This window comes from Aulonocara stuartgranti, assembly GCF_965226115.1.
Source record: "Aulonocara stuartgranti genome assembly, chromosome: 14".
Lineage (NCBI taxonomy): Eukaryota > Metazoa > Chordata > Actinopteri > Cichliformes > Cichlidae > Aulonocara > Aulonocara stuartgranti.
In genome coordinates this window covers 10,159,168-10,181,011 of record NC_138950.1, presented here as the reverse complement: position 1 = coordinate 10,181,011, position 21,844 = coordinate 10,159,168, and the positions used below count along the sequence as shown (strand labels likewise).

Sequence of the window (21,844 nt, the reverse complement as noted above, 5' to 3'; positions counted from 1 at the left end):
CCGTCCCGGTTTCCCTCCAAGGCGTGAGCACCGATAAGCAGAGTTTTGTCCTTTCCTTATAAGATTCCTAATTATTCAAAGTAACACTCAGGTATGCCGCTCAGCTGGGTTAGTTACGACGTCGGGAGCAGCTTGGGAGAACAAGGAAACACAGACTGCTTCAGGTTGCCTTCCCAAATCGACTCAAAGGTTTATTTAGTACATAACAGCTTATATAGAGGAAAAAAAGGTTCGTGTGTCAGCAGGTTCTCAGTTCAAACCGGTACAGACCAAATAAGGAAACGTCTTCCTGCCTTGTGAGCAAAGAAGTATCCTTTGTGTAGTTTATCAGTTCAGCTACAATTTATGATCATCCCAGCAAAATACACTCCTAGACATAGAATACAGAGTTCTTTCATTAGTGAATTCTGAAACGAACCACCTGGCCTTTAACAAGCTCTTTTCTAAATCATAAGGAAGGGAGGATGGGAGTAAGGAAGTGGTCTCGTCTCTGTGGTATTTTCGACCTTGGGGTACCAGCCTGTGAGTCTTACACATCAATACATGGGTCAGAGAGAAAGAGAAAAACAACTAGTAAATGGGCCTTATTGAGTAACAGTTCTCCTGTATAATATTACTACAAAACAATATCCTGTAAATGCTAACCGTAGTATCAAAATATCACAACAGGACTCGTGCTGGCTCGCTTAGCAGCTGGCCACCAATATATCATCCAGATAAACAAAAATGAACAGGAGCCCACGCAAAACGGTGTCCATCAGCCGCTGAAAGGTCTGGGCAACACCTTTCAGGTCAAACGGCATGCGCAAAAACTCGAACAAGCCGAAGGGGGTAATGACAGCGGTTTTAGGAACGTCTTCGGCGCGCACAGGAACCTGGTGATACCCCCGCACCAAGTCAATTTTAGAAAAAATCGACGTTCCGGCGAGATTGGCAGAAAAATCCTGAATGTGGGGGATGGGGTAACGGTCATTCTCCATGGCATTATTTAAACGGTGGAAATCTCCGCATGGCCGCCACCGACCGTCCGATTTGGGCACCATGTGAAGCGGAGAGGCCCATGCACTGTTCGAACGCTGTACAATGCCAAGGCGCTCCATGGCTGCAAACTCTTCCCGAGCGACGGACAGATTCGCGGAGTCGAGGCGGCGCTTGCGCGCGAACACCGGGGGCCCAACCATGGGAATATAATGCTCAACCCCATGCTTCATTACCATGCTAGAGAAATTAGGGACAGACAGCGATGGAAACTCTAAAAGCAAACGCTGAAAACCATCCCCGGAGGTCACTACATTAGTCCGAATCAGGGGCTCGGCGGCCCGAGTAAAACAGGGTAGCGAAGAAAATGAGAGAGCATCGATTAAATGTCTGTTAGCAACATCGACAAGCAGTCCATGAGCACACAGGAAATCAGCACCTAAAATAGGTACAGAGCTAGCGGCAACAACAAAGTTCCACTGGAAATCCCGGCCATGAAAACAAACAGTCACCAACCTTTCCCTAAACGTTTTGATGGGAGAGCCATTAGCTGTAATGAGCTGCGGCCCACAGTTCGCTGCTAGTCCGTCGGCAGCGGTAGGGGGAAGGAGGCTCTTCTGGGAGCCGGAGTCCACGAGAAAACGTCTCCCGGAGTGCAAGTCCTCTATGAAGAGCAGCCTTTCTCTATTGCCAGCGGTCGCGGCTGCTACGGTGCTCTGGCGGGTCCGTTTCCCTGGGCCGTGAAAGCGCAAGGCGGCAGGCAGCGATGCGCTCTGTTGCCAAAACGCTGATGGTAGAAACAGATGCTCTTTCCACGGTGCCGGCGTGTAGCAATCCCTGCCGTCAGCAAGGGGGCAGATGCTCCGGGGGAGGCAGGTGGAGGCGTGGAAGGTGCCGCTGGCGAGTCCGTAGCCAGGGCGTGAACATCGAAAGTGCGGCTAGCCAGGAGAATGCGATCCGCTTCTTCAGCCAGGGAGCGATAATCCTTCGCAGGCAGAAGCGGAGGACAGCTCTCACGGCGGCCGGTAGTTGGCGGAGGAAGAGGTGGGCGAAGAGGAAACCACCGTCATCTGGCCCGAGCAACGATAGCATGTTCTCCATGAGCTCGAGCGCGGTACCGCCACCCAAGCCTGACAGGTTGAGGAGCTTTTCGGCTCGTTCAGCGTCGGAGAGGGCATAGCGCTGAAGAAGCAGCTCTTTGAGGGCGGCGTATTTCCCTTGGGCGGATGAGTCCCGGAGGAGCGCCATCGCGTGACGGGTGGCCAGCGGGTCGAGCGAGGCCACCACACGGTGATACTTCGTGTCGTCAGCCAAGATGCTGTGAAGGGCGAACTGAGCCCCCACGTGTACAAACCATGACAGGGGGTCATGGAGCCAAAAGTCCGGCAGTTTCAGCGCCACAGCGAACATAGCTGCAACAGGAGGTGGAGGTCCGGCAGCCGCTGATGCATCCATAGCAGAGTCTGCATTATCACCAATGTGAAGGTAAGCATCAACGACACAGAGCTCTCAGTTCTCACTCCTTCTTTATTCGTCTCCAACATTTACTGCGCATATCGCGCCACAAAACACAGGAACACACTTCCTATACACTGGGTGTGAGTGGAGCCCTCTAGTGGTCCACCACAAGACAACAAGGACTGACACATTGAAACCAGCCCAAAATGGTTTAATCATTAGAAGAGGGACCTGCAGTGACTCTCAGATCTCTTGCAGTAGAATGTGAGACCCATTCTTGGTGGGTGTCCTTTGTCATCGATTCTGTTCACAATTTTTATGGACACAATTTATAGGCACAATCAAAAAGCAGAGAGAGTCTGTGTCTTGATGGCTTCAGGATCTGCTTCAAGACAAGATAAGAATTTAAGATCCACACGCAAAGTCCATATTTGTATAGATTTTTGGCTCTTGCTTTTTTTTTTTCTCTGTTGAACTTAAGGGAACTCCATACCAAGATGTAGTGGTGTAGTTATAAATGTCATGCTTTCCTTTTTGTTTCATGTAAAGCGTCTAGATAAAGGTTAATGAAAGTATGTGAGCAGTGAGATTGACTTAAATGAAAATCGGCACTGCTCCTTTTAATCCTGTGTGCCTTATGTATGAATTCTGGTTGTGCTTACTGACCGTGAACTGATTTTATGTGCTACACGGCGCTCAGCAATCTGTCAAAAAACGTTTTAGTTCGACTTTGGTGAGCTATGAAGCCGCACCGCTTAATGGATTGTCGGAGCATTACGGCTACCGTAGTCTGGAGCCTCACGGAGTGATACGTACTGTGCTTCAACGTAATATTACCATATTGTGTGTGTATAAGGACCATAAATGGCATCTGTTAAGAGACGTGGTTACAAAGAGGATTTCAAACTCAAAGCTGTCAGTCAAGCAGTAGAAATTGGGAATAGAGCAGCTGTGAAATCTGTCTGTCTTTGTTATTATGCTCAGCATCTGTTAGTTTACATTTTGACTGCACAATTGTGAGCTTTTTGTTATTCACAAACACAACATTGTTTTCTTTTATTTATGGAGCATTATTATTTAATAAATGCTGAAAATTTATTTTTGAGTAATTTCTTCATGTATATATACACTGTATGTTAATAAAAGTGCCTGTGTGACATCTGGGCCACAGCTTTGAGTAAGAACTCTCTTTTTGTTCTTACCATATGGCTTTTAAAAAGAAAATCGAGATATATATATCGTATATCGCCATCCAGCTAAAAAATATTGAGATATGAATTTTGGGTCATATGACCCAGCCCTATGTAGAATGTATGTTGTTTAAGGCAGCTAAGATATTGAAAAATATCTACACTGACACTCAAAATGATGTAGTTACCTGAAGTGGTTTCACTTCATAGGTGGGCCTTGTCAGGGTTCATTTGTGGAATTTCTTGCCTTCTCAGTGGTGTTAGGAACATCAGTTGTGTTGTGTAGAAGTCAGGTTGGTACACAGTACTCTTGCCATAAAATTAATTCTACGTAAAGAGAAACGACAGTCCATCATTACTTTAAGAACAGAAGGTCGGTCAGTCAGACTAAAACGATGATCGTTTCCTGAAGTGCAGTTGAAAAAACTAAAAATGAAACTGAGAGTTCCTTTTTACTAGACATGCACACATGCATGCTTGATTATTAACTTATGATTATTAGTGCACACAAGAGCAAGTCAAAGTCCTAGGTATGTAGGACAGACAATGTCCTCTAGTGTGATGTTTTTGGGCATCAGTCCAGAGGATACAGTTTTCATACAACCGGACCGAATATCTTTAAGAAGGTTTTAAAACCAGTATATGAAATTAGTTTGAGTGATTTTAGTCCTATTTTGTCATTTGGAGTACTATAGTATGACATGCATAAAATAAACAAAAAATATGCTTCAAATAGTAAAATATCTTTGAAAAAGAAATATCAGATCAGGGGAGATGCATTTATCACTCTTCTTGTGTTAGTAATAATTATAATGATAATGTCATGGAAAGTATTTGCCCTGCAAAACATTTCTTCTCACAGCATAGGATACATTCAGATTGCAGCTTAATGAGAATGTTTCAAAGTATTAACTGACAAATATAGTGAGCACTAATATTTCATATAATATATCCATTTGTGAGTTAGCAGCACACTTCAGTATGTGGGTTGTAGCCCAAAAAACTTCTCATATATAAGATGAAAATATTTTTAGTTTATAGAAAAAAATCTAATTTTTAAATTTAGACATCTTTCTTTTCACGGTCCGTTCCTATCCCATCTGAAGTTTGCTATTTTAGTAGTTGAACAACAAAAAGATCCTCTTACTGTCTTGATGTGACCCTTGACTTCTTAGCAGTGTTAAGGTTCAAAATATTGGGGATGGAGACAAGAGAAAAAACCACAATAACAACACTGGTCCGGCCGGGTTGAGTCAAACGATGATTTTAATGAACACACGCGTGGGAGATGGACACTGATGCAGACAGCCTCAAAATCTCAAAATGGTGGAGCATTGCTCAAACTTTTATAGCCTCTGGTGCCTCCACCTTATCATACAAAGCCTAAACATTCACATGCTTTCTCTCACACAGCGCCTAAGCTACGACCTTGGCTCCCTGTTTATCTACTCCTGCTGAAATAGGGCAGAAAACTCCAGCACACTCTGTTCTCTTCTACTCAGACAAATTAGATTTCTTATAACTCAGCAGTATAATGCATCATAAAACAATATCATTCATTCACACCAAGTCAGCAGTTTAATGTAATGCAAATCAGTTTAACTAATGCAATAGTTATCAGCTTCTTCTAATTCAGGAGAATAATGCAAACTAAAACTACATAATAATTCACAATCTTTAATTAGGGGTATAACATGGCATAAAATAATATTATAATCTAACAATTCCCCCTGATGAGGTCATTAGAATAATGACCTCACAAACACCCTGTAGCCCAGTGTGGCCGGGTTCATCTCTTCTCACTCCTGAGGTCCTTTGTCCCCCTGACGGGCAAACCATATGTAAGATGACCTCTGTGTTTGCGCAAGTCAGGTGTAAGACAAACTATTACTACAAGGATAGCAGGTCCAGATGACACTCCCCTGTTCTCCCACAGCTTTATTTGGTGTTCCCTTATACCATTCAGACGTAGACTAGAACCTCTGTCCGAAGAGCTCTTAACCTTTATTTTATTGCTGCAGCTACCAGTGTCGTCCAGTTGCGTGATCCTCTGTTCTTCTTACTTCAACCTCAGGGGTTAGACAACCCTTCAGTCGTGACACAGATCAGGGGATTATTCTGCCCCTATTTCAAACAACGATCTGTGTATCCTCGGGTCCTGTGTCTCCCGTGTATCCTCCAGAAAAGAACAGGAAGGCGTCCCCCTTTTGCCCAAGAGCCTCTCGAACCTCGTTGGTCTGGTGTTTCCGGATTTCCGTCAACCCCTTCATGGTTATTGCTGTATTTATGGGATTCATCCTTTTGAAGTGACTAGCTGGAGCCCAAACGCCATGACCCTTGGACCCAGTTGGTGTCTCGGCAGTCACTGTATCTGTCTCTGCTGCGAAGGACCCTCGTATCTCTGTGGCCTCGTCTGGTGTCTGTTCCTTTCTCTGTAAGAGACAGAAAACCAAAACACCTCTCTTCCTAACCCTAATAATCTAATGTTGTTATCTACTGACCTTCTAGTGATTCAAAATTGGTCTAAAACATTCAGAATGTCCCAGGGACTTATTCTAATCATATCTTATGTGTGTGTAAGCGTGTTTGCATTTAGCCCTCTGCACTCAAGGCGTTTCCTACACTTTATCAGTCCGGACAGTCACGCCGAACGAAGCTTCTGACCTTCAAAAGGCCGAGTGCCAACTCGTTATAAGCACATTTGCAAGGTGTGTCTGAAAATTATTGAAACCCCTCTTTTTAACAAAAGACAAAGAAATTAACAAATCTTCTAAGCGCTATTCAGTTCATTTCAATGAGTAATGATTAAACATGAAAGTGATAGTTTATGCTTTTTCACTGATTCTCTAAAAGGTCCGTCTTCTCGGACCGCTATTAGCTTAAGCTTTACCATTCCTAAATTATTAAAGACACAAATGAAGTTATAAATTGTTCAAATAATCCTTGTTTGATGTTAAAGCTCAACCTCCCCCCCCTTTTTTTGACACATTCCAATGTGTCAAATCAACGGAGCTAGAACATTCAAAAAAAAAAAAGTTAGGCAGCTACAAAGTTTCCCAGACTCTTAAGGTGATCCGCGTGTAACGTTCTGACTCAGGTATTTAATATTTTAATAAATGTCGTTTAATTAACTGCCACTATTTAAACTAACCTTAAAGACATAATTGAAGAAAAGATCACAAAGAACAACATGATATCAATGTTATGTAAGCGCGTGTGGCCTTCTATGCTCGAAGCCTTTCCCCTCAATAGATCAGTCAGACATTCGCGCTGACTGTAGCTTTTAACCCTTATTAACTTGAGCACAACTCTACAATGAGCAACAAGTTGCAATATGTATGAAAATGATCATGGTTACACCTGCAATGAAAAATTATATCATTATCCTAACACCTGTAAATAGAAGATTCATCAGAGGTTATAACAATCACAGGAACACAGATGTTAGTATAAGGTCAAAAGCTTCAATAAATGATCATCGATGCAATGCTTGTTGCATGATTCTCATACAATAATAATGCTGACATTAAAATAACAGTAAAACACCCCCTTTTGTCCCGTTTCACTTGACACCTAAACGTTTATAAATGCCTCTTTTATTCTTGATTTTATTTCCCCCTTTTCTCCCCTTACTGACCACAGCAGGGGGATCTTAGTTTTGAATCAGCCATGAATCCAGCTCACCTGATTCATCAGTGAGCTCCACCATCACTGGCGTCTGACAGGGTGGCGCTGCATACTCTTCCTTTAATGTCACTATTTTCAACCTGTTAATGAGAGTGTTTAAACCTGAAGTCGACTACGTCCACAACAAGTCAATACAGCTGTAAATGTGGCCAATTATCAATCTATTACCAATCAATAACAACAGATAACTTCTATTTTATGCATGCTTTTAATCAACCACTCACCCAGAGGATCTCCAATCCCAGGAAATGCCTTCTCCTCCTTTAATGAGTCTGTCCTCCTTCCATGCCCTGGTAACTGGTCCATCCAGAGCCATATGATCTCAAATATACATACGACAAGCCAAACCACACCTTGGTCACACCAACCCCTTTCCACCCCCAAGATGTCCAATGCCATCCTAGTATGGACTGTCAAATGTGGCTTTAACGCTGACTGTTCTGACAATCCATTTTATAACGTTCCTGGTCAGATTTGCCAATCTCTGCACCAGGGTTTTAAACGTTTCGCCATTTTCATTAGGTTTTATTTTTTATTTAGTTTCGACTCCAGATTTTCAATTTTTTGCCAGTTGTAATTAGTTTTTACCAATTCTTTGCTAGTTTAGTCTAGTTTTTATTTTCTGAAAATCCTTAGTTTCAATTTAGTTTTATTTGTGTTTTGCAAAAGTTAAGTGTAACAAACTCTAAGTTCCATCATATCAATCATGCTCTTCTGCTTATCCTTGGGTGTTGAGACTAATAGCTATTAATTCTTGCTGCACCGAGTGTTCCTAATTTTGGTTGAAGTCAATTGATAACCTTTTCCATGCGATTGTTTCACACCTTTATTTAGATGTCCCAGTCCTGTTATCTCGGGATACATCACGCTGCCTTATCTGGGGTTAGCTATTTTCTTGGGATGCGAGTTAAGTGGGTGAGCTCTTCAAAGAGGGGGAGTGTGCTCCCCCTGATGAGGTCTTCTAGGTAAGCTAGGTTAACCTTCTTGTGTGAGCTTTTCAAGTGCACTTTTAAGGTTTGTGGGATTTTTTTTTTTTTATATAAATGCTGTTCATAGATTTCAGTTCAGCATTCAACACCATAATCCCCCAACAGCTCATTCAAAAACTGGTCCAGCTGGGGCTCAACACCTCACTGTGCAACTGGCTGTTGGATTTCCTCACCGGAAGACCTCAAGCAGTACGGGTTGGCAGTAATACATCCAGCACCATCATTTTAAACACGGGGGCCCCGCAGGGATGTGTGCTGAGCCCCCTCCTCTTCACTCTGCTGACCCATGACTGCACTCCATCATACAGCTCCAACCTCTTCATCAAGTTTGCGGACGACACAACGGTGGTGGGTCTCATTAGCAACAGGGATGAGACCGACTACAGAAGTGAGGTGAGACGCCTGGCCACGTGGTGTGCTGACAACAATCTCTCTCTGAATGTGGAGAAGACGAAGGAGATTGTTGTGGACTTCAGGAGAATGCACACCCAACATGCTCCTCTGACCATTGACGGAGCGTCTGTGGAGAGAGTGAGCAGCACCAAGTTCTTGGGTGTGCACATCACAGAGGATCTCTCCTGGACGTACAACACCACAGCACTGGCCAAGAAATCACAGCAGCGTCTCTTCTTTCTCCGCAAACTAAGAAGAGCAGGAGCACCAGCCCCCATCATGTACACTTTCTACAGAGGCACCATCGAGAGCATCCTGTCGAGCTGCATCACTGTGTGGTTTGGAGCCTGCAATGCGTCCTGTCATAGAACCCTCCAACGCATAGTGAGAGCTGCAGAGAGGATCATTGGTGTCTCTCTCCCCTCCCTCCAGGACATTTACAGCACCCGTCTCACTAAAAAAGCCCTTTGCATAGCGGCTGATCCCACGCACCCAATGCAAAGCTTCTTCAAGCTGCTGCCGTCGGGGAGGAGACTGCGGAGTCTCCAGGCCAGGACCAGCAGACTGAAGGACAGCTTCATCCATCAGGCTGTCAGGAAGCTTAACTCCCTCCCGATTCTGCCCCCTCTCCCCTCTCTCCTCCACGGTCTCACTGAACTCTGTCACACACACACAAACACACACACTCTCTGACTCACTCACTGGCCTGCACCAGTTACCAGTCACTTTGTGGAGCATTGGACTGCCATTACCTCATAAGACTTTGTTGTTACACTTTCTCTTACCGTACACTACTAAATCTCCATTTGCACTATCTGCCTATTTGCACAACTCTGCCTGGTTTACACTCAATGTCACTTACCCATTATATTGTATATTATATAGCTTTCTTGTTATATGTAAAATTGTATTTATTTAAATTTTTACTTTTTAATTATTTTACTTGCATTTTTAATCACTTTTATATTTAAATATATTTAAATGTTCATTTGCTATTTATCTAGGGATTGAGAGTAACGCAATTTCTATTCTCTGTATGTCCTGTACATGTGGCAGAATCGACAAATAAAGTTGACTTTGACTTTGACTTTGATAAATGTCCCTCAAGACCCCCTGATGGCCCAGTAATTCATTTTTGCGCACTGTAGTACACATTTAGTTTTTTGCTTGTAGCTCTCATACTCTACTTGCCACTCCTCTAAGTCCTGATGTTTCTTAGAGAGGACAACAGTACCTTTAAAATTATGTCACATGTGTGGGGGTGTGGCCTTGCCAATTGTTTTTCCCACCTTTTCAAAATGGCTGGCGTGCCCACAAGCACATTTTATGGAAGAGAGAAAGGTAAGCTTGATATTTACATTTAAAATGTTTTGTTAAACTCAGATTCTTATTTTATTCAAAAAATAAACATCTAGTAAATAATTTCAGGGGTCTTTAAGAATTAGGCTCATTTACTTTCACAGGGAACATGACTAATTTATTAATGTGTGCTCTACACATTGGGACTTTATATTTATATTTATTTCACTTTTTCCTAATACCCAACTTTTGACCAAGGCGGAGAGAATTCTTAACACAATTATTAAGGGAGATTCAAACATAGATTTTTCAAAATATGAGAGGGTCAGGACCCACTAGAAGCCACACAAAGATTATCGAGATGCAGTGGCAGATGTAATAGAGAAAGACACAGGGCCACCTGAAATCTGTCATCCTATCTGGTGCAAAACCAACATGTAGTAGAATCTGGAATTTTGATTTTGAGTTAAAAATAAAATATGGGTAAAATGCAGAAATCTTTTCCAGTAAAGTAAAAAATAAGAGTCGCAATTATAGTTGAATCCATAACACCTAATTGTTTCTACGAGATCACGTCGTTGCTGAGAGTTATCAGTGATCTCAATGTGTGAAAAGAACTCACAGTATCTGGGGTTTAAGCTCCTCTTAGCTGAGAAACCTGGGACAAACATGTGAACAAGACCTGAATAATACCAGTAATGAAGACTTCTCTCCAAAGATCAATAAAAGGAAGCCCCAATCTGATGAGAGTCTAGCAAAATATGGTTCACTCCACTTGCCTGAAATGGTTAGCAGTCCAAGGCATTTCAGTTGTAGAATGATTGGGTACAACAATGAAACAGATGTGAGATGAGGGAAGTGCCAAATGTTCCTTTGTGTCTCCAAATAAAATCAGTACTTCCTCCGATATCCTAAATAAATTGACTTTTGTGAAATAGAAAGTTCAGTGCCATCACTTATTCCTAAACCAATAGTTTACAGCTAGTGAAGTGTCAGTGACTTCTGGGTTGGTCCCTGATCTTCATCTTATGAGATTGTTATTTTAATAACACTTGATTCATTTAAAAGAAAAAGAAAAAGAAAAAACGAAAATATTTTCTCCCTGTTTTTTCTTATTCTCTGGGTCTCAGGAGGACATTACGTCCCTCTCCACTACAAGACTCTTGTTATGTCTACAAAACAGTCATATTAAAATCATCCTCAATTCTATTCTGGCGCTGTCTCCCGACTTTTCCTGACCTGATTCTGCGCGTGGACGGAGCAGCAACACAGACGACTCGACTAACGTACTACCTTAATTTCACTACAGCAGGGCACGCACACATCAATGCAACCAAACACATTTTGCTATAAATCCAGTTAATTTTAGTTAGTTTTGTGAACATTCAGTACAGTTTTAGTTAGTATTCCTTTTTGTTTTGATTTTATTACCGTTAACGCAAATTTTTTCCACTTCTACTTTTCGTTATTTCATTTGTTGTCTTTAATAATAATCTCCTCTGCACCCTTGAATAAACACCATTAACATGATCAACCTTTTGCTGCTTGTTTTTTCACCATCTTATTGAATCAAATACTTCATGCTTATGTGGTTTACGACATTATATTTATCTAAATCTCCACTTTGTGTCTAAATGTTTGAAGAATTTTTGAGGGTCAAATTTTGAGAATTTGACCATAGTGAAAGTTATGGCGTTATCACCCCCTTTGGGGATTACCTTTTCCAGTTTTGATGATATTCCTCCCCGTTCTTTATTTTTTTGCAAGTACCCCTCTTCGGTGGCGAGAAACTGTTGGTGTGATCAAGCGGGTGCTGTAAAAACAAAAGCTCAGGACAGAACAGTCACCAGTCATGTACTTCATTCAAAATTAACAAATATCAAGCTTCATATTGATCCTCTGAGTGTAATGGTACATTTTAATTTGCACTTCTCAAAACTAAAAACAATATTTTCTTTATTTTACTCTTGTTCTTGTGCAGCACCACCCCTCAGCACATGCCCCTGTTATTTTATCTTACTTTTAAAATGTTGACTACTTCAAGAAAGCGCCCAAAAGACGGGGACCAGTGTTTATCATTACATATCTCCATTTTGAGTGTGGCTGTCTATCATTCCCCTCTTATTCATAGACCTCGGTGGAGGGTTTTTTGTTTGTTTTTTCTTTATTTCTCTAAAATTAATTCACTCTCTACAATGACCCACTATGGTTAATAATAACATGCTCAGTCATGAGTGGGATCAAACCTTTTCTTCACTTTAGCATTTAATATTCCCAACAATATAATGTGATACCTTAATTAAAACACAGCTACTAAAACACAATTTCCTTAATGCAAACATCAGTAGCTCAAAATTAGCAACCAAAGGGTTCAGTCTGCAGTTCACACTGCTGTGAAGCTACAGCTCTTTAGTCTCTGTCATTCTTCTGTTCTTGCAGACAAAACAAAGCAAAACAAAACATCCACCCTTCTTTTACAGGCTGGGTGAATTGTCTGTGGACATTTAATAATCCTAAAGTCGGCACCGTTTTTGTCTCAGTACCAAGTCAGTTAAAACTTTTAGTCGTCAGTCCGTCACAGTCCAGTCACATGCATACATTCACACACATTCATACCAGATATTGCTGATAATGGAGTCTCACGCGCAACCTATTCGAGGCTCCATCACCAGCAAGATGACGTCATCATTTTAAAGGAAACAGCTCCTTGTTTGTTTTTCCTTCTTTGGACTGGATTGACTCGCTGCAATCCTTTTAGGCTTCAGGATCAGTGTCCCATATAAGTGAATTTTCTCCCAAGCTCATTATAATCATGGAGAAAAATACTTCGCGACTGTTTTCAGTAAGAATATTTTATAACACTTTAAAATTCACTCTCTCAGGCCTGGATTAAGGAGCCGATTTGTTAAATCAGGAGCTCACAAAATACCAAAATATCACCACCGGTGGATCACACCTCTCAGATGTTCTTATCTCAGTGCACTGTAACGAAAGCAAACACAGACGTAACCAATTAAACACTCATATAATAACAGATACTGGGGCCCATTACAAACATGCCCAAGCATAAAACCATCCTTTTCTCTCTCAGAGAAAGAAAACAATCCAAACCTCACTGATAGAATCAACCTAGTATCAAACAAAACCCAAAGATCAACCAAAACTCCTTTTTGCACCAACAAAACATGTTGGATTTACTTGACTCAATAGTGGACACTAGTTACACACCAACTCTTTACTTTGGCAAAAACGTAAACAACTAAGTTGAATCAACACAACCTTTTCATAATCTCTTCAAAATAAAACTCACACCATTCATTCATCATTTTCGCTCTGTACCACTGCTCCTTGTTAGACTGTGTGAAGCACAGTAAACAATTCAGTGGAGGCTTTGAGCCATAAACAGACATCACGCACAGACATTGTTTTCATTATCAAAGTGCTTCAGACCATGTCCTCTAAATCTACACAAATGCCCTCTGCGTGGCATGAAATACATTTAAGCAATAAATAATCAATCAGTTCTTGCTGTTGTAACCAACTCCGTATTTGGATGTTTGTGTGCAGCATTTGTTAGTAAAGCATTCTTCATTGCATCAGCGTGTGTGTGTGTGGATCACTTCTCAGTTCATTGAATCAACATTTTAATTTGTGTGTGTGTGTGTGTCATTTCTCCCTCAATCAACGAGTGCATATGTTCATATGTATGTTTCTTTTCACTCTGAGTCGGTGCATGTAGATGTGTGTGTTTGTGTGGGTGTTTGTGTTCATCACTTTCCTGTTGTAGTGTTCTGGGTAAACCACGGCCTGAAGCGTGCCCTGGGTCCTGCCCTCCTCCTTTTCAGTCTGTTTGCATCCATTGGTGCTGCTGCTCAGAGTTCTGTCCATACTGGTTCTGGCCCCAATTGAGGCAGTCCTTTTCTCCAGTGTCCAGCATCTTCTCCTTATTTCGCTCCTCCTCAACTTGACCCTTTTGCTTCGGTCTTCCTTCAGGGTTTTGATACGCAGCTCAATTGTCTGGATGTCCGTTTGTTGCTTGCAGAAGTGCGACTGCTGTCCGTTTGTTTGCAGGTGGAACGGCTGACATCCAGAAGGTGTATAGGAGAGTCTGCAGCTTCCACCTCCCCAGTGGAAGACCTCAATCTTTGTTCTGTTAGTTTAACACAGGCCTCAAGGCTCTCTGGGATCCCTGCTTGCACTTTCAAGCCCACGGCTCAGGTCGTAGTCGTGGTCCCATTCCAGGGGAATGGAGTCCATGGTTGTTTGGGTGTCTCGGCCCGAGCGTTCAGTCCGGAGCTGGGCAGCCCAGGACGCTGAGCGATCGGAGGACGGCAGAGGCGACAGGAAGCCATCCCCCTAACGTTTGCTCCATAGCAGACCGGACAAATCACACTGCTCATCTAGCTCCAGGATGCTCCGGCCTGATTTCAAGTCCGGTGTCTTGGACTCCAAGCCTGATGGGTTCGATTTTCAGCTAGCTCCTCCTGGGCCATGCTCAGTTTCTGCTCTGATGCCTCGAGGTCTTATTGAGGGCAGAAACCTCAGAGTCTTTTCCGTAGAAATCAGATTAAAGTCCATTGATGTTTTCCTTGCTTTGCTCCACGGCCTTTTGCGGCTCTGCTGTTCGGCTCTTCTCAGAGGTCAGCTCCTGGCCGAGCCCCGACACCTGTGCCTTCAGCTTATTTTCTCCTGGTGTTTTGTCCATTCTGAGGTGCCTCCTGACCTCAGTTACTCCTCCTGTCTCTGGCACGCCCTTTTTGCTGCCCGATGGTCATTGTTGGTCCGTCACTGTCCTGCACAGTTTTAATGCAGAGTGGTTAAGGTCAGCATGGTTTTGCTCGGCCTCACTTTTCATCTGGGCTTAATGGGCGTCTCGTCACAGCTCTGTCAGCTGAAGCTGTCTTTTTCCATATGGCAAGAGTGTGAAGAGTGTGTGAGAGGGGTGTGTCCGATCAGGCACAATGCTGGTGGCTTTGCGAGTGCCTCGTTTTCCAAATCCAGATGTTTATTTGTCACGTACACAGCAACAGAGAGAACAGTCTGTTGTTGGGATGGCTGAGGTCTTTCACGATCTTCCTGGTCTTGGTCCAGCACCGCCTGCTGTAGATTGAGTGCAGGTCAGGGTGCTCGGAGCGGATGGTGCGCTCAGCTGATTGCACAACCCTCTGTAGAGCTTGTCTGTCCGGCATGGTGCTGTTCCCGAACCAGACAGTGATATAGCTGCTCAGGATGCTCTCAATAATTCCTTTATATAAGGTGGTCAGAATCGGTGGTGGGAGCCGGGCCTTTCTCAGTCTTCTCAGAAAGAAAAGACGCTGACGGAAATCTCCCCGTGTAGTGAAACGGGCCTTGGATTTAACTCTCTCCGTCTCTGCTGCCTGAGATCGTTTTCCTGCAGCACTGTTGACAGTTTCAAGTTGTTGTGGGTCCAGCTGCTTTAGCATTTGGTCAGAGTCACATCGAAGATGGTAAAGGAGAGAGCAACGATGGTAGAGGGGAGAGCAGGAGTCCAGGGTCAGCCTCGGCTTTTCCGGGCCGACAAAGCAGCCTGTAATCAAGCATAAAGAGAAAAAACAAAACAAAACAAAAACAAAAACAAACGAACAGGAAAATCATGTTGTATTGGCTGTGTTACTCAGAGAGGGGAAAAACAACGGGACCAGGCCCTGTGTCAGCCTTCTCTCCCCCTTTTTTTGTTTTTTCTCACCATATAATCCTCTCATAACCCACCAAGCTGACAGGACAACACAGGTACATGTTAAAATTCTTAAGATCATGTTTAAAGCACAAAAATGGAATTTTTTTTCATTCAGTAATCACTTGTATTAATCAATCAGAAGAAAACATGTCACAATTTGACTTTTATTAACCACTAAATTTGTCGTGTTATCACTGATTGTGATTTTTTTTTTTTGAAGTTAAGTTGTTGTCCTGCAACCCAGAGGGTTTATTTGTTAGTAGTGGATAAACTTTATTGTGTAACGGCGGGTGTATGTTAAGCTTCACTGCTTTAAACTTGCTGGAAAATCTTCACATGTTCATGGGTGTAAGCTGTTTCTTCATTGCGTGTATGTGCGTTTGTACATGGGCTAATTTAACGTTTTTTCTCAAACGAGGCATTTCTCTAGCACGTGCCTCTCTCTCACATTTCTCTGCTTGTGTGTGTTTTTATTTCACCTTTTTGTTGTGATGCTCCAGGCGCCTTCCCAACCTCCACAAGTCTGTTGGCCGCAATTTTATGTGTTAAAACTTCTCTTAATTTCTCCTTTAATTCTCTTCTAGCTGCTGTCTTTTCCACAGCTGCTGATTCTTGCTGAGTTTGGTTTCCATTACTATAATTTTGCTTCGGCCGCCGTGCTTGTGGGGGCAGTTGGTCCAGCCCCATAGCCACCTGTATCAACACACTGAGAGATTTATTTAATATCATTTTCATCATTGTTAAATAGACTAGCAGGCAAGACGCCCACCTTTGCACTGCAGACTACATGCCAGTCTCCCAACACACTCCTCTCTCAGTTTCAGCTTTAAAACCCAACATCATTCACACCCTAGTCATTCAAAACCTTATTTGTAGTATCATAATCAGCAAAATCAGCGTTTTAATTACAGGCATGTATCATTGTTTGCAAATCAAAATTATAAAACTCAAAAACACGCTAAACAGCAACAAAAGTCCTCTGTGCGTGTCACCGCTCATTTGCATGTTCACACACCGTCTAAAAATAGCTCGCAGCGCTGCAGCTGCACGTCACACAGAGTCTCACACAAAGCTCAGGCAAAACTCTATTATTTTATATTACAAAGACGTCTTATATTTACAATCACTGACAGGCCTGACAGATTCAGCACCTAACAAATTTCGACAAATTTAAAATAACGGGTCTCACCGAAGAAAGTCCAACTTTTTTGTAGTCAATCAAACAGTATCTGTTACTTCTGGGAACAGTTTCTGACCTAACTTCTAAATCCCTAACTCAATTTAACTTTGTCCAAACAAGCACATGACACCGTTTTAAACGATGAGGAGACTCGGTAACTCCTAGCTTATTTCAGGATGCCCTGTACCCCACAGATAAGCCAAACTGAACTAACCCTGTTCGCCGACAGGTCAAGACCGCGCGTCCACGGCCAGGAGGGGGCGTAACCCCCGGGCTATGTGCTTCTTAGCAGACTTCTGGGCTGCCGTCCTATAATAATTTTCACCTAACCGATTTTGAGAAATTTTACCATAACGGGTCTCACCGAAGAAAGATAACTTTTTTACGACCAATTAAACAGTCTCTGTTACTTCTGGGAACAGTTTCTGACCTAATTTGTAAAACTATTAACCAGTCTCTGTTACTTCTGGGAACAGTTTCTGTCCTAATTTCCCTACCAAACTACCTGAGCCTTCAGCTCAATATCCAGGGACTCAAACCCAACATTATTACGTTCATATTTACTTCAACTTCATTAAATACTCTTAAGCAACTTTAACTGCATAACACACGGTGATTCTCATCAAAATCAAAACAGACACTCTACCAGTAATTTCAGTGAGTAGACTTTAATTTAGTCATATCCAATTTGGCACATTTTGGAAATAATTCAACAGGTAGTGCCTTACCTTTAGATAAGCCGGCTTTTGTCCACTCAAATCAGACCACTGGCTCGTGCCTGTCCGTTCGACAACCTCGGACCGTCCAAACTTTTAAATTCCACCCCAATACCACAGGACGAGCCCCCAAGCTGTTAAGGTTCAAAATATTGGGGATGGAGACAAGAGAAAAAACCACAATAACAACACTGGTCCGGCCAGGTTGAGTCAAACGATGATTTTAATGAACACACGCGTGGGAGATGGACACTGATGCAGACAGCCTCAAAATCTCAAAATGGTGGAGCATTGCTCAAACTTTTATAGCCTCTGGTGCCTCCACCTTATCATACAAAGCCTAAACATTCACATGCTTTCTCTCACACAGCGCCTAAGCTACGACCTTGGCTCCCTGTTTATCTGCTCCTGCTGAAATAGGGCAGAAAACTCCAGCACACTCTGTTCTCTTCTACTCAGACAAATTAGATTTCTTATAACTCAGCAGTATAATGCATCATAAAACAATATCATTCCTTCGCACCAAGTCAGCAGTTTAATGTAATGCAAATCAGTTTAACTAATGCAATAGTTATCAGCTTCTTCTAATTCAGGAGAATAATGCAAACTAAAACTACATAATAATTCACAATCTTTAATTAGGGGTATAACATGGCATAAAATAATATTATAATCTAACAGCAGTTACTTATATTTTTAATAACAAGCTTAACTGTTTTCACAAAGGAAATAAATATTCTTAGGGTTATAAAAGTCTGCTCAGACAACATTAAAGCATTAATTTTGGTATTTTGTTTCAAAATAATAGAATTACTTAATTGTTATTGTCACACAGTGTTGCTCACAAAAAACAATAAATAATGACTAAAAAACTGTCAAAGAATCAGTTAGAGAAAGTGTTAGTTCGGTATTTGAATTGTAACCTTGTGGTCGCTGGATTTTAATCAAAACTCAGAAAAGTCCAAGAGTAAATTGGAACATTTTGTGTTTCAGAATTTAACTGTGTAAGAAAATTATCTTCAACAATTTTGCATTAAATGTGACTTCTCACTTAAATAGGGTTCAAAAGTTCACAAATCACCAAACAAGATTTAAAAAGTCCATATATGAACATTTTAATAGTTCAGTTTTATTTATATAGCGCCAAATTACAACAACAGTTGCCTCAAGGCACTTCATACTGTAAGGTATTTGTGCCCAGTAAGTAAGTGTATTCACAGTTCACAAGACTCTAACCAGCTGTGTTAACCTTCCTGAATATCTTAAAGATCTTACTTTTAATTTCCTTTGTCCTGAGACAATAAACAAAAGGATTTACAAGAGATGGAGCGAGGATGGTGCCAATCAATAAACCCTGGCGTTCTTCGAGAGTTAATACCACACCAAACCTGGTCAAGATAACAATGATAAACTGGGGACAGTATAAACATATTACACAAATCAGGTGACTCACAAGAGTGCTTCCCATTTTCTTTTTGTCATTATTTGATAATATTTTCACAAAAAATAAGATCCCACAATATGAAAGACAAATGAAAGTGAATGTGAAAAATGACAGAAAAAATGATATAATGGCAACTTGGTTGAAATATTTCTCTGGGTCAACACAAGTGGTTCGCATAACTGCAGCATAGTCACAGAAAGTGTACCTAAGCCTCGAATAGCAGTGAGGGAGCGGTGTAGCTGTTACAAGTGTAAAAAGCACAAAACTACAGGCAACAAACCACAGAATGTATGTAAATACTAGTGTACGTGTAATTGTTAAATAACTATGATACTGAAGAGGATAGATTATAGCAATTAATCGATCAAATGCCATAATTGTTAAAGAAAACCTCTCCATTGTTACTCCCACCTGATAAACATACATTTGAATTAAACACTCCACATATGATATGGTATTAACACCAGCAAGTAGAACCCCGATCATTGTTGGAGTGGCACTAGAGGTATAGAAGATGTCAACAACAGCAAGATTGCAAATCAGAAGATACATTGGTTTATGTAACTGCTTGTCAGAAACAATGAAGATGATATTGACCAAACTTGCCAAAACAGCTAGTAAATAGGTTATCAGCATAACCACACCAACTGCTACAGGCATTTTGACTGTGTCAAAACCACCTATAATAAAATGTGTTAGTTTGATTGAAGCATTCTGTAAAGACATATTTAACAAATATTATGTTACAAAAATGATCAGATGCGGTTGAAGAAGTAAAGATATGCTGTTAACAGTGATAAACAGTTGTAACAAAAGAAAAAGAATTTTAACCCTATTAAATCCAAACAGGTTTGGGTTAACCCAAACCTGTTTGAAAGCACACAACAGTGCTTTCATATTTTAAGTCTCACAACAACAGGAAGTCTTAACTTGGCAGCTCCCTCATCAAATCACGCTGGATATCAATTGTCTGTGTTTACATATCACCAAAGACTGCAGATTACATCATGTATGATGTCACCCCCACCCTCCAAAACCAATGGTAGATGAGGATAGTTTTAGGATAATTTTAAATTACACTAATTCTATTTACATAACTCAGCACAAAATGCTACAGGGCAATGTTCCCTCTAATTTTTAATGTTTTTAAGCCAGCACACAAACTCCCTGAGCGGCCCCTTGGACCACTGTGAGCAACAGCAGACATGTGCACTGTGGTCCAGCCAGCATCGAATCCATCCAAGCTACATGGTTTATTAAAATAATAAAAATTACAGCATTTACATTTATGTTAGACTACTTTTAATTAACTGATTTAGCCCACTTACAATGAAAAGTTAGAAAAAAAATCTTGTTCGTGACCTTTGTAGTTGTTGTAACACTATTGGAAGTAAAAATAACTTGAACTCCAATTTTAGAAAACAAAACTTTCTTTCTTTTTTTTTCATATAAAGCTCTGACTTGTATTATGAGTATGAGTCTGTGGTCTGGGAGAGAGTCCTGTAACTCTCCGTCTGCAAAATACAGTATATAATGACCAATGTTGGGAAAATAATTATATAGTTACTTCTTCAAAAAAGTCACTGAGTTATGGAAACAACAAAGTTTTTTTCAGCTGTTTACCTAAAAATGTAGCCAAGGTGTTTTTTTAAATAAACATTTCAAACTATTTACAGAACAATCAGGTGTTCTGCATCAAATTTGATGTCTGCCATACTTCGCGGAAACAGACCAGGCTGGCCTGGACGCGGACATCGAGAAGATCGAAGGATTGCGGTGGTGGGTTTCCATGGCAATGACTGGACCCGCTCCAGCGCTGTTTGTGGACTCTGGTGCCATTCTCTGTTTGGCCCTTCGTCGTGGCTCCATTAGATGTGCGTGGACCTGCTTTTCCTGAGCGTGGGATTGATGCAGCTTTGCCATAGTACCTGAAGTTGCATTTTTTATGTGTTTCGTGCTGGTTACAGTTGTAGCATGAGTGTTTAAGTTTTGTACAATTCTTCCTGGTACTGTTTTCACATATTATGCCGACTCTTACAGTTTTTGAAGAAAAAAAAAAACAACGAAAAAGAGGGACTTTCATTCTGTAATTGTCCTCACTATCCTAAGTTTCTATAATATGGCCATTTACCATGTGGGACACTGTCATGTATGCCAGTTTGTCCATATTGCACTGTACATTTCCCTGTTTTACTTTTAACATCTTATCCTGCTGAACCATGTATGGAGGCTGGTTAAGTCTGGATTGTACCTTTGCTGTGTTCGGCTGGGGACAGCGTTTGTTTAACCCGTGGGGAATATGTAACAGTTACAATGGTGTGGTGTCTCTTTAATATAACATAAGTCAAGGGGTTATGAGGTCATTAGTGTGCGCCACTGCCCTCTCTGTGATTTATGCGAGCAATGTGCTTGCACGCGAATACATGGAGAGAGATGGACTTTATATGTTTTACCTCTCCAGAAAACCTTTACAACGTTACGGGTTGTATGAACATTGTCATATTTGATAAGCAGCAGCATTTCAGCCGGGCCTTGTATGGTTGATGAAGAGAATGTGCATTAAAGGATACGCTGTGGAATCCCCAGTACCATTGGATTGCACGACACTGGACATTATATTCTTCATTTCCAGTTAATACTTGTACAGCTGCTGTTATTGTGTATATATTTATTTATATTTCTTCATACATTCTTATATAGTTCTATATTGTGTATTTTGTTGTACAGTTATTTTATTTTCAACTTTAATTTATATATTTTATCTTATTCTTCCCAGTTAAATTTACCCTTCATTCTAATTTGTGTTGTACAG

General features: G+C 41.4%; 1 protein-coding gene and 1 long non-coding RNA gene across 2 annotated transcripts; both read right to left on the bottom strand.

Moving 5' to 3' along the window:
• Nucleotides 1–4,874: 4,874 nt before the first annotated feature.
• LOC309687746 lies at nucleotides 4,875–7,990 on the bottom strand. The gene is made up of 2 exons (XR_014270840.1): nucleotides 7,538–7,990; nucleotides 4,875–7,393 (listed from the first exon to the last, which is right to left on the bottom strand). It is a non-coding gene; the product is annotated as an uncharacterized lncRNA (long non-coding RNA).
• Nucleotides 7,991–18,819: 10,829 nt separating this feature from the next.
• LOC309721112 (olfactory receptor 7D11-like) lies at nucleotides 18,820–19,758 on the bottom strand (the record flags this gene model as incomplete). Its single annotated transcript, XM_082558463.1, has 1 exon — nucleotides 18,820–19,758. One exon carries the CDS (start codon nucleotides 19,756–19,758, stop codon nucleotides 18,820–18,822), a length of 939 nt encoding a protein of 312 aa, XP_082414589.1.
• Between the last annotated feature and the right edge of the window lie 2,086 nt (nucleotides 19,759–21,844).